This window comes from Rattus rattus, chromosome X (genome assembly GCF_011064425.1).
Source record: "Rattus rattus isolate New Zealand chromosome X, Rrattus_CSIRO_v1, whole genome shotgun sequence".
Taxonomy (NCBI): domain Eukaryota; kingdom Metazoa; phylum Chordata; class Mammalia; order Rodentia; family Muridae; genus Rattus; species Rattus rattus.
The window spans coordinates 129,528,251-129,545,350 of record NC_046172.1 but is presented as its reverse complement, the minus strand read 5'-3'; the positions used below and the strand labels follow the sequence as shown (position 1 = coordinate 129,545,350).

The following is a 17,100-nucleotide window of genomic DNA, read 5'->3' as shown; positions in this document are numbered from 1 at the left end:
ACATTTGAGGCATTATTTGGTCTTGTGACTCAGAAGTTTCAAAGCATCACCTCCAAGGAAACCAGAAGTGGGTCCTTTGGGATTTAAGACCCAGAAATAAATAATTGACATCAACTCTTTGGAAATATCCAGTCACAGAGACACATACGAACAGACTTTCTATTCTAAAACTCCTCCTAACAAATAACAGGCCACACCAATTAATTGGCTGCAGAAGTTGAGTCCTTTGTGCTGCAATATCTCCCAAACAAATCTACTCCCATCTGCTGGCGGGTATCTGAATTTTCAGGGGAAGCAGGCAAATCTGTGAATAGATTTTCTAGCTCGAATCTCTACTACTATGTGACATTGAGTCAATTTCTCTTCTTTTTCTGAACTTCAGTTTACCCTCATTACCACCCAGTTGTTTAGGCAAAAGTTACAGATTACCTTTTAGTGAGAAACAGAAGGAATCTCATAAAGATGTCTGGATGATCAGGGGTGACAAGACTCACAATGTGAGAGCAGGCTTGCCTCAGTTCTTATATGTGATTAGCAATATCATGTAAATCTTATCACTCCTTTTTCTCTTTCATGCCCACTTTCTGCAACAGCTGAGGAAGAGGGGAGATGTTTTTTTAAAGGAAGATGTATGCGACAGTACTCTGCACTTTGGGAGAAGTCATAAGACTATGGAACATGGAATAGTTTGTTTCTAAAGTGTGTTTTCAAAAGAAGAGGAAAAGTTAAGTTACCAACTGTGTAAGACATTGAGAAAATCAGGAGAGTGAAGGTTTTCTTTGTACACCCAACATAAAGTTGTCTAACCAAGTACTGAGGGAAAGCAGAAAGGGTATGTTTCTAGGTGTATGAGCCTAGTAAAGGAAGGATGGACTAGAGATCCATTTTACTTTGTCTCTTCTCTAAGGTGTGACTTGGAGGTGTAATGCTAGTGGACATGATTGAGCCCTTTTTCTCATTACTGGGTACATGGGCTCTTGTGATGCCTTGTTTGGTACAAGTTCTGTCATGGTCCCAGGCTGGGACACAGGGGATACTCTTCTTTTCCATAACAGAAGCTGTTTCCAGATAGGGGAAATAAAACCCTTCTAACAAAAATCTCAAACTTTTCCACGTGATTGCACTTGAACTCAAGTGCATGAGCATCTTCTGGTGATATCGGAAGCACTGACTTTTGCCTTATTTTCCCCTTCAATAGTGTCAGCCTGGATCCTCACTTCCACTCTGCACTCCCATCTACAGCAATGAATCATACCTTACAAAGACTCCAGCTGGTGAATACTGAATTTGTTTTTCTTGGGATCCTAAAGTTAAGGAAAAGAACCCTCTGGGAAATTTGGCTCCAAGAAGACAATTTCCATCCTCTGTGACCAAAGTTGTATATTGAGTCCCTTTGGTAAGAGATTGCAGCAGCCCACTCAAAGATGAAGAATATTGGGTTAAACGCGTTGAGTTACTGGAGTGTCAATGGTCTGAGAACAACCTCCTAATTCTTCAAAGATGTACAAGTGTTTCAGAGCACACATCCAGCCATGACAATCAAATAGTCACACTTCTTTCAAAATTCAAACTCTTGGACACAAAGTCTTCTAAAAGAAACACATCCTTTTCCTTCTGCAAAGAAGAGGCCCAGAGTCAGAAGTCCCTGGCTTCCCCTGTGGTCCAGCAATCCCCTCCCTCTCCCATGGCTGGAGCCCACCCAGATGGCTAGTGATGGTCAGGGTAAAGCTGCAGAGACTGAAGGGGCGGAGGCCTGACACCCGCAGCCCTAGGGGCGGAGGCCCAAGCGCGCCTTTTGTGCAGCTCCTGGCGGTTGCGGGATTGGCTCCGCAGGTGCTGCCGTCGGAGTGGGCGGAGCCAGCCGCGAGCCCCGCCCTACTCAGCACCCAGTCTCAGCCCCGAGCGGTGCCAGACGAAGCGCACCTTGCAGTGGCACGCCCTGTGGACCGCTGCGTGGGGAAGAGCTGCTGCGGAGCTGCTGTTCTTTCAGGCCCTGGGCTCCGGAACGACCCCTTACTCCCTGCTTCCTTCAGGTCTTTCCTTAGAGTCCCAATTCTGCGGAAGGACTACAGGGATCCCGCCCTTTGCCCAGTACTGACTCGCTCCCACCCTGTCCCTGTCCCCTTTTCCAGCTGTCCGCTGCGGTCCCCAAGAGCACCGCAGCCATGGGCATCCGAGGCATGCTGCGAGCCGCTGCGCTCCTGCTGCTTATTAGGACTTGGCTGGCAGAGAGTAACGACCCCAGTCCCACCCCGAAATTCCACTTCGAGCTCTCCTCCAGCATGCCTGAAGTCATCCTGGATCTCTTCAACTGGTAAGCAGCCCAGCCTAGCTGAGCATGGAAGGGACAGGGTTTGCAAAAGAAGGTCTTGGCTTCTTGGACAGAGCGGGCTGGAGACAAGGGACTGGGACCCGGGTTTGTCTATAGTGATGAAGGGAGCATGGGGACAGCCATGAAATGATACTTCTAGCTTCAACCCACCTGTTAACTGCTGTGCCCCAGAATCTACCTGATAATCCTCAGGGACTGAGGTCCCAGGCAGCTTTTCCTAGTCATGTTCTCTGACGCCCTTGGTACATGGGCAATTCACAAAACAGACAGGAAAGACACCTGTTTGAGTAAAGATTTTTTTTTTTTAGTCCATTTGCTAAAACTCAATCTCTCTCTCTCTCTCTCTCTCTCTCTCTCTCTCTCTCTCTCTCTTTCATTCCCTCTCTCTCTCTGCCTCTGTGGGGGTTGGGGGGACTGGCTCTTTCAAATACAGCAAATTGAAATGATTAACTGTGTAATCAGTAGCTGTAAATGGCATATAACCTCTGGTTTATGTGGGGAATTAAAGCTTTTCTGCTTACTCCCAAAACATTTGAAGATTTCAGTGTTTCTCTGTTTGACTTAAAGTTTCTTTAAGTCAGCAAGTATCTGAAGAGGGGATAAACCATCATCCTTGAAATGTAGATAACACACAAAAAATGTATATTCGAAAGTGGCTACAGATCTGGAATGCTGGCACATGGGTAATTTTGGACAGAAACAGGTGGGAATGTGTTTGTTCGGTTTGGGAATAATTCATGCGTACACTTTTAAATGTTACAAAATTAAATTTTATGATTGATGGAAATGAGTAATAATTTTAAGTGGCAAACTAGAAATAAACATGTATTCAGAAAGGGGGAGGGGCTAGGCTGGGCAAGGTTCCAGCAGGCAGCCCTGCAGTGCTCACAACCCAACATTCCAGACTGCGTCAGTGAACACACAGAGGGTAGGGGGAGTCAGGGAGAGATGGAAAGAGTGAGAAAGAGACACCCAGAGAGACAGAGAGGCAGATTGCAGGGGCGATTCATCAAAGATCCAAGAAGCCCCAGTGATAGTGATGCCTGGGGCCTGTCGTCATTTAAAAGCCCTTTGAGGAATGAAAGCCTAGATTAATTCAATGAGTATCTCAGAGAGCTCTGGAAAGGCCTACTAGGCAATTGAGCTGGCTTCACTTACAGGTGCTTGCCTAAGACACCTCCAGGCTGAAAGCACATGTGCAGTAAGATGTAAGATGCTTATTCCCAGCATGGGTCTTTTCGAAGACAGCTCCAAACCCCGGGAATCAGACATGGTTTAGTTCAATGAGAGTCATAAATCTCTGCTACATGAGCAAGACACTCTCTCTCCCTCCCCCACCTCTCTCTTTCTGCGTCATGTGTCATATACCAACTCTCTCACACACAAGGTTGACAGAAATGTAAGGGGAGAAATACCAGGACCAGGTAGAGGAAATGAGTCTTTGAGCTGGAAAACATAAGCTCAACTCAGGGGCACACTAGCCAGTAGGAGCAGATGGACCTCCAGAGGCAATGAGGTACCACTGAAAAGATTGCCAGCAATCAGCATCCAGGGGTACCTCAAGGTGCAGTGTATCAAAGAACTAAAACAATGCAGTGTTCTAGGGTCTCATCTGCCCAACTTTCCGCCTCTTCTCTGGTGGGCTCTCCTCCCCTGACCATTATTTCTGCCTGGTAACAGGGACCCAGTCCTTGGGCCCCGCCCTCTGAATGAAAGCTGTGAAGGGGGAGGGGAGGGGAAAAAGAGTCTGCGTCACTGCTGTGCTTCTGGCTGACTCACTGTGGACTGAGAGGAGAGAAAGGGAGGGTGAAAGCACACACGTATGACTGCACATGTTTGCATATGTACAAGAGCAGTGATGGCCCTGGCAAGCTAGCCACTGGTAAGTGGGCCACAAGTCAACCAGCATTTACTCATGGCTTCTCTGTTTCAGCAAAAATTGTGCAAATGAAGCTGTGGTTCAAAAGATTTTGGACAGGGTCCTGTCAACATATGATTTCCGACTGAGACCAAATTTTGGAGGTAAGCCTAATTGAGACACCAGAGGCTTTTACATTAGATGGAATAGAGCCAATACCACCCTGGAAGCTAACCAGGCTCTACATCCCCACCACCACTCCCAGATCCTACTTTCTGGAATCTGCCAAGCCCTGCAAGGGAGCTCCTTCAGACTTGGGCCTCCTGCTCTCTTTCACTGAATGTACCAATATACCTGACTTTCTTTGCCAGAAACCTTTTCCTCCCTACTCCTTTCTAAAGATATTGCCACCCTTAAGCAATTCTGGGAGTTAATTGAGGCTATGGTCTTCTCTGCCTCTGCCACCTTACCCACCTAGGCCTGGGACCCTGCTATAATGCCCTGTTTTTCAAAGCCTTCAGCTCTCACTAGATTCAGTTCATCTAGCATCCTGTATTATATGTGTTCTTCATAAAATTCAGCCTGATGGCCAGTAACAGAGATAAGAAGTGACACAGAAACAGGACAGCTTCCTGTAGGATGGGACACAATCTACTGAGTAGTCACTGCTAATAATTCACATTTGTGCTCATCTGTAACTGTCTTCAGAAAATATTGTGCCACCTTGGAAAACAAGGAAGTTTCCCTTGGCCCTAAATTTAAGAGGTGAGATTACTAGCTGGTACTTCCCTCCACTATATAAGGGCAGAAGGCTCAGTCTAAGACTCCAAGGTGAGTCTGCATAGGAAACAGGATTGAAAAAGACAGAAGGTATATAATGCCTTTATGCTACTGAGGCCCCAGTGGCAGCAGCTTTTCCATGAAGCATAGAGAAATTGGAGGGGGGGAGAACAGCTAATACCCCTTACATGGTACTTAGCCTCTGAATCATTGTGTCAAGCCCAAAAAGATGCCTCTTTCTCACTTTAATGTTTGCCCACAAAGGCCAAACAGTAGCCATCTCCACACAATAAGCACATGTTCACTGTTTCAGGCTTAGGTTGCCCTCCCTATACTATTCAAGACTAAAAGAAAAGAACAGAAGCAAGAGTGCATCTCTGGGTATTGTCTAGCACTATAGGTCCACAGTAGGCCTGGGGCCTCTTGCTGTCAACATTCATGTTACAACGAGTATTATGATCATGCCAGGCTAGATCATCTGAAAAAGTATGGGCCCCTATAATTCCTTTGCCAAACAGATGGGGGCAGTAGAAGAGGAGGGTAAGGAGAGCTTAGGACAGCCTGCCATTTAGATGGAAAGAACACTTCAGGCTGTAAGGCTGGAACTGTTGCATCAGAGAAATATGGTGAAAGACCCATTGATGAGACAGCTAGGCTAGAGTACTCAGGGTTCAGGGAATCCAGGACTCTCTGTATAGCCTCCAATAGAGTACCCTCTGAATTTAATATGCAATAGAGTTTTAGGGCTTAATCTTCACACATAAGAATGTTCCTGACTCCCTACCTTACAGGAACATGAGACAGACACCCAACATCATAAAGGACATGGAGCATTTTCACCTTAGCTAGAGAAATAAGAGTAATGTCCCCTTCCTCTTCCTGGTTGAGACCCTGTGCCATATCATGGCTTGGCAAGGAAAATATGCTCTGCATTTCAGAACCTATTACCTCTTCAGCCAAGAGCCCTTGGGCAGGCTTCTGCCCTGGCCCTTTCACTCCACAACATTCCACATAAGTAAAGACACCACTAGTATGGTCTAAAGAAGCCTGTTTTGGAGGAAGGGGCTGGCAATCGGGCTTTGAAGAAATGAGCTGACAAGTAGGTCTCTCTGGGGCTTGTTGCGTACTAACATAGCTACCATCTGCTCAAAGTGTAGGGAGGGCAGCCTGAAAGGCACCAATCAAACCCCACCCAGTGTTTCTAGGAACCTCTGTTACTACATAGCATTTTCCTGGGGCTTTTCAAACTAGCCCTAGGTGTTGGAGTCTGGGCTACACCATAACACAACCCTGTTTGCTTTTCAACTGCCATTCATATACTTATTCCCCCAAAGAACTTTGCTCTTTGGGGCACTGGGTTTGAAATAATACATCTTCCTCTCTTATGCTCAGCTTCTGTGCAATCAGCCTGCAGTGAAACCAGCAGGTTGAATTGCAAGCATCACATGTACACATATTTCCCTAGCAGCAGTGTGGTGGAATATACTTTGCTGTGAGCTGGAGAGAGAATAATAAAATGGATTTCTCCATACTATCTTACAGCTTACTATTTTCATAACCATGATTATATTTGAGTCTTGCTAATGGACACTGAAAATACCCAGGCAAAAAGAAAAAACAAGAGGCAGAACACTGACACAGAATTACATATTCAGTCACACACATTAAACACACCATCATTACAAAGTATTAACTCACATGAGCACACTCATGAATTCACTCACATAGACACACATAAGCATGTTCATACATTTACTTAAATTCACACATTAATGCACACAAACATGACCCAAACTCATATATTAACACGCATACAAAATGGCCAAATGCACACACATATATACGAGGAAAATATTGGCTTGTGCACAAACATACAGAAATAATCACAAAAATTCATTTACACACATAAATACACAATCAGACATTTACATGAACACACTCATGCTTATGAACATACTCACATGAAAACACATTCACATGTGCAGACAGATACATTCATACACGCAGACAAGTTCACAAATACACCTAAATATGAACATACTTGGTCACACATTCACTCAACACAAATATGCTTACATATACTCATTTATACTCACAATCACACAAGTCCATTCTTACATAAGAGCAAATACATCAACATACTCACACATACACACAAATATTCTGACACATTGACAAACCATCAGCACTCACATATGTGTTTATATATATAAACATGTGTGTTCACATATGTATATTTAAAAATCCATTTACGCTTTAATACACAGTAACATTAATACACAAACATACTCATATATGCAAATATACCTATAAATTCTGTCATACATTATCAAACTCATGCAACCACAAATTCACTCACAGTTATGTTTGCTTACACAAACACACTGATTCACTCTCACATATGGACACATGCATACACAGATGAACATTGTACCTATTGATGTACTCAAATATGCCTGCAGACACAAACACACTACTAAATTTACACATTAACATCCTTATGTACATATGCTTACAATACCACATATGACCAAGATCATACAAAACCTAAGATTCACTCTCATAAATATGCTCACATACACTCACTGCCACATTCAACATGCATACGAACTCATTCATATACACAGGCAAGCTCATAGACACCCATATATGAGTATGCAGGATCACACATTAATTTATATACTACCATACTCATACTATACATTCACTTCCATACATCACATCTACATGCCTGTGTATCCTAATGCCACAAAGCATATTAAAATGAACATATAAGTACACTCTTACATACATATATGGCTTCATGATAAATATCCTCATGTTTCACTTGTACTCTCTCATATGTTGTCTCTCACACAACACACTGGATCACACCAACATGCCCATACAACTCACCAGATCTCACAGACATGCCCATACTGTACAATGGATCACACAAATATGCCCATACAACACACTGGACCACACAAATATGTATGCATACTGGCTCATACACAGACATGATCACACACACACATAGACACATTTCATCTGAATATAAACACATTCCCAAAGTTGCTAGCAAACATGGACATGCTCACAATCATTCACACAGAACCATGAATCTTAGCTCTTTTTCATGGGCTTGTTGAGTTTCAGAGTTTTTTATTGGAAAACATTTATAAGAGTACTTCATTCCATATCTTCCTTTTGTGTTGCCCTTATACCTTTCAGCACAGCATAAGCAAGGCCTTGCTCTAAGCACTTGACCTTCATTTAACTATACCATTTTCGCAATTTAACCCACGAGGAAGCTCAAGCTCAGAGAGATTAGGTAATTTAAGATTACACAACCAGCAAACCTCCAAACTAGTTTTATCCTAGACAACAGGGTCTCAAGTACATATATTCTTAACCTTTATCCAAATGTTAATGTGGTTGTATCTTCCTATATTGTAGGAGCACCTGTGCCTGTGTCAATATCTATCTATGTCTCCAGTATTGAACAGATCTCAGAAATAAATATGGTAAGTCTATAGGTTCCAGTCATGGTGCTGGAAATAAGGAACAAGAAGCACAGTCATAAGCCAACTCTAATTGTTCTGACCTGTGACAAAACTCACATGAAAGCGAGTAAGGATAAGTTTAAAAGTGACAGCCCTCTGGAATAGGGAAAAAAGTCAATAGAAGGCTCACATCACAGCATATCCAAAAATTCAGTTACATGTAGATTATCAACTCAAAAAAATCTATGAAGCTTTAAAAATATTTAATAACACATCGTGTTTGTACTACAGGGTAGTTAAGATTTATTTCATAAGATACACATTGCCCAAAACAAGAGTCAAAATGGTGCTGAGGTTGATGAAGTGGAAACAGTGCTGTCACCTGTTCTCAGCTTTTGCAGGGATGCAAATGGCCACTTTCACTTTGCCATTGTAACTTCTTCCTGTTTGGAGCATGTATGGTACTGTTTTTACATAGTGATATATAGATAGATGGATGGATGGATAGATAGATAGATAGATAGATAGATAGATAGATAGATAGATAGATGCATATTATGTTCATATATGAAAATATTCTCCAGGAATACAGGAGAGCAAATTATAGTTACACACAGCAACTTTGAATGGTGCCTCACAAATACAATACTATGTGGGAAAGGGGGGTTACAGATATACAGTTGGATTCTAATTGGACAATGTTCCAAAAAGAAGTACAACTAATTGCATTGTGTTTTCTAAAAATGCACGTGGAAACAATCAAACTCTACCCTGAAGCATGAGAAATAATACCATAAAATCTTGAATAATGTTTCCTGCTTGTTGTGGAAAATGTGCTCTGAAAAGCACACATTGCAACTTTCTTAACCTGGATCTTAATAATAAAAGCTTAAATTTTGCTGTTCCTTCTTAAGCATGTTTATGCAGCCATCTGTATGATATGTTTCATAAAGTAACATATATGTATATGTGCACATATAATATATGTATACAGAAGACAGAGAGTTGAACAATCTGACAACTGTCATTTACCTGTTTCCCCAAGGACTATACCATCACAATGTTTTTGCATCAGACTTGGAAGGACACGCGCTTAGCTTACTATGAGACCAACCTGAACCTGACTCTGGACTATCGGATGCATGAGAAGCTCTGGGTCCCTGACTGCTACTTTGTGAATAGCAAAGATGCCTTTGTGCATGATGTAACTGCGGAGAATCGTGTATTTCAACTTCACCCAGATGGGACAGTGCAATATGGCATCCGGTGAGTCCCCACAAGTGTTTTGGGCTGTTCTGGCAAGCTGCATTCTTCCTACTGTGTATCCCACACACTTTCACATACTTTCCAATCCCTCGTGCAAATGTTTCCCTCTTCAGGAAATCCTCAAAATTTCTATGGCTGAATACTCAATTAAAAAAATGTTCAAGTTTAGATACTATAGCTGACTTTCATATGGTGGGAGGGTATGTTAAGGAATCTGAGTTCACTGGGAACAGTATTACTTTATTTTGTGGACAATGAAGAAAGAAATTGACAATGTTGCCTACCATTTGTGAGAAGAAATACTGTTTTTGTTACATTTGTATGTAATATTGTAAGTTTTTTAAAAAAGCAATCTTGATTCCCAGGATCAAAAGATCTCTTCCTCCATTTCTCTTATGTATGTTGAATTCTTTATCTCCATGCAGCAATGAAAGGAGTGTGAGGAATGCTGAAGCCTGGGCTCCACCTCTCTCCTTCTTTATATTTGTACCATGCGGGGTATCTGGAGAAAAAGGAGCTAGTGCTGTAAGAGGGCTATGGCCGGGCTTCTCAGCTCCTGCTCTCTTTATACAGAGAACACATACACTGATAGTCTTTGACTGATCCATTTGCGATAGAACAGCCACCAAAGCTGGCTTCACATTTTTGGCTCAGATTGTCAGTAATGCAAGTTGATAGGTCATCGTAGCCCAGAAAATGTTTCCTGGTGATAGCTATCATAGTTTGTTTGACAAGTCTAATCATTGGGTTTTTCTTAGTCTGGGGTACTCTCTCCCTATTTCTTCCTTTCTTCTTCCTCCATCCACATGGAATCATGGAATATCAATGTTTACATGAAATTGATCAATAATCACTCTTGTTTAAAGCAAAGGAGGCATTGGCTAATGAATAATACTTGGAAAATTCATTGTTTTAAGGATGGAAGTATACACTACCCAGTCCCCAAAATGAAATTCCTCCGAGGATTGACAGGGCTTAGACTAGCTTAGCAGATGGGAAGGAAAGAAAATGACCCAGGACAGAAATGAGGCAATCGAGAGATTTTTTTTCATTATGCTGTTTTCAAGCATGAGTCACTTCCCTAGCTCCGCCAAGGCCATTTGCTCAGATTCCACTCCTGAGTACACAGCATAGCAATTAATGCTTTTTCTAGCTGTATCTACTGTCAGCACTGTCTGGATCATCTCTGGATAAGCATTCTGTGCCCACTAATGTTTGTGTAGCTCTCAATGCCATGTAGGCCCTCACTACTGACATGGATGTAGATAATGGTCTAAGGCTGTCCTGGGTCACTGCCCACATTTATACTCCTACATACCTTCTTTCCCCAATGGCTATGCAGTCTTAGCACATTATATGCAGCACACTGTGTTCTCTCAACAGCTTTGTTCGTACTTTAAGAATCACAGGTGTTCTGTCCCTGTATTGTTTCCTCAAGGGCCTTTCCCCTTCTGATGTTCTGTGGGTTTTCTGGCATGACGTATATCTGCTCTTTGTTTCAGCCCTGCCAAATCTTGTGGATTCTTTATCAAATCCAAATTTCTCTCTCTTTCTCTGCCTCCCCCCATTTCCATACATATGTGTCCACCTTCCACCTAACCCTTGCCTCCCCACCCTACAGAATCCTTACGAATCAGCTTGAATTATTTCCCTTCCTTTTCTGTTTTCCTTGGCAGACTTACCACAACAGCAGCCTGTTCCCTGGATCTGCAAAAATTCCCTATGGACAAACAATCCTGCAAGCTGGAGGTGGAGAGCTGTGCGTATTTCTCTGTGGATCCTTCATCCCGAAGTTGGGCTGCAGCAGTCAGAAAAGCAGGAGTAGAGTTGACCCCAAGAAGAACAGCACAGCTCCTTTGCTGTGCATTTCCCCTTTGCTCCCCAAATATGTTCACAGCAGTATATAAACGATGGGTGGACGGTGGCTACATAATAAGCTGACATGCTGCACACACCTGGCATCTGGGAGTGGGTGTCCTTTGTGGTATAAATAATTCAGTTAAGAAACCAGACATACTCACCCGTAAAAGTTGAAGCATCTTTTTACTACACATTTCTTCCTGCCTAAAAACTCCAAAGTGGAATTCCTCTCTCTCTCTCTCTTTGCAAATGGTTAGACTCCCCCATGCTCACACTCAGAAAGCCACAAAGTAACCCCCAAATTCGAAGTGCCAACATGCTTTGGTTTTTACACTTCTGTGGAGTGAAATCTGCTTAGATTAACTCTTTGTTTCACCTCCCAGATGGCTACACTGTCGAAGACATTGTGTTATCCTGGGAAGATGATAATGCCATCCACATTACTGATGAGCTGCACATCCCTCAGTACACCTACCTGGGGAGGACAATTACCAGCAAGGAGGTGTACTTCTACACAGGTGGGCCTGAAAGCCTCTTTCTCTCCTGTTTCTTGCCCCATTAACAGCAGTATACACTCTTGGGAGCATCTGCCTTTGATCCTTATAGTTGACTCCTTCCTTCCCCATTTCTTTGGTGCTGAACACATCTCATCTTCCCTTCCCCCTTGATAAAGCTCTACAGATGGAGAATAAGTGTGGAAGGCTTGGGCAGGCTGACAACACTCTACTTCCTGCTCCTCACAGGGCTGGCCTCTCACCCTCCATCTGTTTGCAGCCTGAAAACTCGTGTGGAAATGAGTGAGGCAGGAAGAAAGTTCGAGCTGACTTGCATAGGCCTGATACTGATGTGTATTCTTACAGGCTCCTACATGCGCCTGATAGTGAAGTTCCAGGTTCAGAGGGAAGTCCGCAGTTACCTTGTGCAGGTCTATTGGCCCACAGTCCTCACCACCATTCTCTCCTGGATATCATTTTGGATGAACTATGGTTCCTCTGCAGCCAGGGTAACTATTGGTAAGTCCTTTCTATCTTCATCTCAGGAAGAAACTTGAATCATTTTACTTAGAAAACAAGTAAAGACAGAACAGTGGAGACCTTGAACATCAGGTCTAGGTTTAGGGGAGGCATCAAATGTTTTGAGCAAGGAACAGCCTAGAATATTGAGCTACTTGGCCTGTTTTTACCTTCTGTGGAGCAGATTGGTCTATCTTCTCCTTTAGGGGCACAACTATAGCTACACATGTGTAATATTTTGGGGTTCAGAAAACGTCAGATCCTAAAAGACTTTATGGAATTGGAGATGTTAATTACTTAAGCCAGGGCTAGAAATTTGAGCTCGATCCAGAGCAATCAACCTGATAAAGCCTAGGAAGCAGAGCAAGGAGAGGATATGGGCAAACCTTCACCCCAGAGGTTGCCTCTGCTCACCTCCTTTGAGGTACAGACCCAAAGGCTTGCTAAAATTGCAGGTATTGAAGGAGACTAAACCTGTACTGTGTTGTTCATAGGACTAACTTCAATCCTTGTCCTGACTACCATCGACTCACATATGCGGGATAAACTCCCCCATATTTCCTGTATCAAAGCCATTGACATCTACATCCTTGTGTGCCTGTTCTTCGTTTTCCTGTCCCTGCTGGAGTATGTCTACATCAACTACCTTTTCTTCAGTCAAGCACCTCGGCGTAATCACAGGAGATGCAGGAAACCCAGGAGAGTTGTTGCCCGATACCGCTACCAAGAAGTGGTGGTAGCAAATGTGCAGGTTTGACATTTTGACTGACAGCCAGCTTTTCTCAGCTTAGCCTTGACCCTTTCATATTTCATAGTTGCTCTTATCCTCATACTTTACTTGTATATGACAGGCATAGATAATAAATAGTTGATATCATAAAGCAAGAAAAGTCAGAACTTGATTTCTCTAGATCTTTGATCCAAGTTTGCCCATCTTATGGGCTTCCAGAGTAAGTGATGAAACTAGAAGGGGATGGGAGGTGCAGGAGGACTGGCCTTCATACTTTTCTTTTCCTGAGAACATACTGAGCCCTTTGCTTTGGGGTATATATAAATGCCCAACAATACCAGTCCTTTGCAGAAAGCTCAACCTCATGCTACCTGGGAAGCCTACATATAGCATACAGCATTGCTGAGATCACAACTGCTCCATGGGGAGACAGTTACTAGGCTGCAGCTATGGCATTCTCTGAATGCTAAAACAACCACCTGGTTCAGTCTCTCAACCCCTCTCTGCACTTCAGAGAACCCAACGGGCTCTGTCTATCAAAGATGTTAACAGTAGCTTTTCAAGCACTAATCAGGAAAGTTCCTTCCTTTTTCTCTTCCCCCGTGAATGCCCACTAGGTAATATGAAACTAATCAGCTTATTCATTATCTCCTTGAAGGATGGCCTGATTAATGTGGAAGACAGAGTGGAAGACAGAGCTGGTCCCCTTCCTGACAGCCCCATGCAGGCTCATCTGGCAAGCCAGGAAAGTCTAGGATCTTTGATGTTCACTTCAGAGGAGGCCCAACTGGCTACCTCAGAAAGCCTCAGCCTACTCTCGTCTGCCTCAAGCCAGGTCCAATTGGCCACTGGAGAAAGCCTGAGTGATCTGCCCTCCACCTCTGAGCAAACACTGCCTGACTGTACCATTCACTTTCATGGTTTTCTCACTAATGACAGTATTATCCCCATCAAAATCCGCAGCCATTCTGATGCCCTGGGTGATGAAGACTCCGAAGAAAGCCTAAGCTCTGAGGAGAGCTATGGCCATGGAGGCAGCCCCACTGGAAGGCTCAAGCTCCAGATTAGCCAGAGGTGTGTGCGAGAAGCAAGTTGGGACATTGATAAAATTGAGAGCTTACAGGATGACATCAGTATCAAGAGCAGCTGGCTTGGCCTTGATGAACAACGCAAAGGGGATGCTGACAGTATCTGGAGCCTTACTGATGAGGAGCTCATGGCCTGTGACCAAGAGAAGGACAGTAGCAGTAGCTCAGAGTCTGAGGAGAGTTGCTCCCCAAGCCCTGGGTGCTCCTTCAATGAAGGGTTGTCTTTTCAGCTCTTTAACCCTAACCGGGTCCCTAAGGTTGACAGGTGGTCCCGTTTCCTCTTCCCTCTTTCCTTTGGGTTGTTCAATGTGGTTTACTGGTTATACCACATCTATTAGTTTCTCATACACCACAGCAGCAGGGATATGATGATGTGTTTCCTTTGTGTTCATTCAGTTTTATTTTTCCCTCTTCCCCTTTTTCATTTTATCTGGCAAAGTTTCTTTTTTGGTTTGGGGATGGGGTTGTTTTGTTTGGAAGGGTCAATCAAATCCATTGGGCACTTTTCTTTATTATGAGGTGGGGAGGAGATAGAGAAAACATGTAACCAGAGAAGAAAGAGTGAGGAAGACTTGGAGATAAATTGCACATTGATTTCCTCCTACCAGGAAATTCTCACCTTTCACTTTAAACAGTCCATCCACCAGAAATGGCTGGTGAAGGATTTAGAGGAAAGAGAAGACCCATGCTGAGGAATGAGGATAATCTGGTTCACAAATCCTGGGACTTTCATTTTTTAGTCCCCTCAAAATGTTGAAATTGCTTTTGCATCACTTTTTCCTTCCTCCTGGGTGCCATGCACCCTGTCTGTCTGCATGGGGAGAAGAAGTCAAACCAAGTTGGTCTGGGGTATGCAGAGGAGGGGCTAGGCATGGCTTGGCTATTCTGACAAAGTTGGGAATTATTTGTAAGTACTTTGTACTTTGAGTGTAGAGTTGTGATACAGAAGTGGGAAGGGCAGGTGGGTAGGAGGGACTGCCAACGAGATATAGCAAAGTGAGTGAGAAAGCATGCTTTCCAGCAGGGGAGAGTTGTCAGCTGAAGTCTGTACATGTTCAGCTATTCCCTTTTAAGTTACTAGACCTTCCTTGTCCACATTTCCCTTCACATTGCCTGACAGTAGGGACTTAGTACTTCTGTTCAATTATGAGTTAGGTTTCTATCAATTGCTGGGTTGATTACTAGTGACAGTAGACACACAACTTGGTGAGTAAGCATTAGTTGAGAAAGTTCAGATTTGCTATTTCACCATCGGCCTAGAATAGCATATGAACAACTACTGTGAATCTATATACTAATCCTTTCTGTTTGTCTAGTGCATAGTAAGTGTCAACGAGGTCCCTGACCCATCACATCGTTGGATCCTCACAGGAGCCCTGTGAGCCAGGGAAGAAAAACACCTTGTCCCCAGTGTTCCAAGGACAATGTGGAGCTTGTGTGCCATGCTTAAAGATGCTTGTTCTTTCTCTTATCTGCCTAACTCTCAACTAGCTGCCCATTCCCTGTGCTCAAAGGGGCACCCCTACAGAATCTACCTGTTGGTCTGCCAAGCTCACTGGACAGCACCTGGAGCATCTCTATATGAAGAGGCTACTGACCAGCCACTGAACATGGAGCCCACTCAGCAGGATTCCTGATGAGAGTAGGATGAGCCTGCACACCAACTTTCTAGGAAGCACCAGCTCACTGATGGAGGTCATGAGGGAGCTTTTCCAAGCATTCAACCTATAACCCCCTCCCTCTATAGGCAGCCTCTCCTTCAGCCCACCCACCTCCTTAACTATACTTCTATGTGTATATATTTCTGTGTATCTCTGAGGATGAGTGTGTATGTATCCAGGTAGGTCTAAGTGCTAGCCATACAACCATTTGAGACGCTGTACTACTGTCAATCTACATTAGTGTATATGAGTGCATATCTGCACTGTGTGGATATGTATGCATCTGTATGAGAGTGTCACTTGTGTACTTATATTAGCACAGCTGAATGCATTCTGTATATATGCATGGAATGTGTCTGTCTGTATACCTGTGTTTGTCAAACTTAGTTGGTGTAAAAGGACATACATCAAAGGGAAACCACATGTATTCCCTGTAAGAGGTTTTTGTAGAAACAGCATGACTCTAGTGACATGTTTTGGCACAGTGGGGAAAATCTTATTTAGCTGGACTGATTAACTGTTCTCTTCAGTTCTAGAGAGCCAGGGGACCTACTAGGAAAGTACATTTGTAGCTAATCCTAGGACAGACTCGGCTGCTTGACTAGGTCCCAAAATCTATCTTGTGTTTGGAGTTCAAATGTTTCTTTCTTTAACTCAATTCAGGGAAAGAGTCAGAGAACTAAAAATGGAAAGGAGCACCAGGTATTGAATAGATGGTCTCGGTATTGTCTCTTCTCCATGCATAGGCACAATTCTAGCCTTCTATACATACACACACAGACATACACCCACTCCATCACACATGCACATATACATACCAGGAGCACCCATGCTCTGAGTTCTATTTACAGGCATGTCCAGACATATACATGCACAAGTAAACATGTGCACACACATACTTTTAAAACAACTCAAAACAAGGAAATTCTACCAAAATATCTATGATTGTCTATTTTGTTTTAGGAATCCAGCACAAAGAGCTCCAGACTAAAGGGAGAGCAGAGAGTTCTCATCTGGAATCTGAGCA

General features: G+C 43.4%; 1 protein-coding gene across 1 annotated transcript; it reads left to right on the top strand.

The window, feature by feature from the left end:
- Positions 1-1,975: 1,975 nt before the first annotated feature.
- On the top strand, positions 1,976-15,043 carry Gabrq (gamma-aminobutyric acid type A receptor subunit theta). Its single transcript, XM_032890135.1, has 10 exons — positions 1,976-2,033; positions 2,133-2,314; positions 4,266-4,354; positions 8,409-8,476; positions 9,501-9,721; positions 11,398-11,480; positions 11,965-12,099; positions 12,442-12,594; positions 13,089-13,345; positions 13,983-15,043. Exons 2-10 carry the CDS (start codon positions 2,166-2,168, stop codon positions 14,748-14,750), a joined length of 1,923 nt encoding a protein of 640 aa, XP_032746026.1. The 5' UTR covers positions 1,976-2,033; positions 2,133-2,165; the 3' UTR covers positions 14,751-15,043.
- The last annotated feature ends 2,057 nt before the right edge of the window (positions 15,044-17,100 follow it).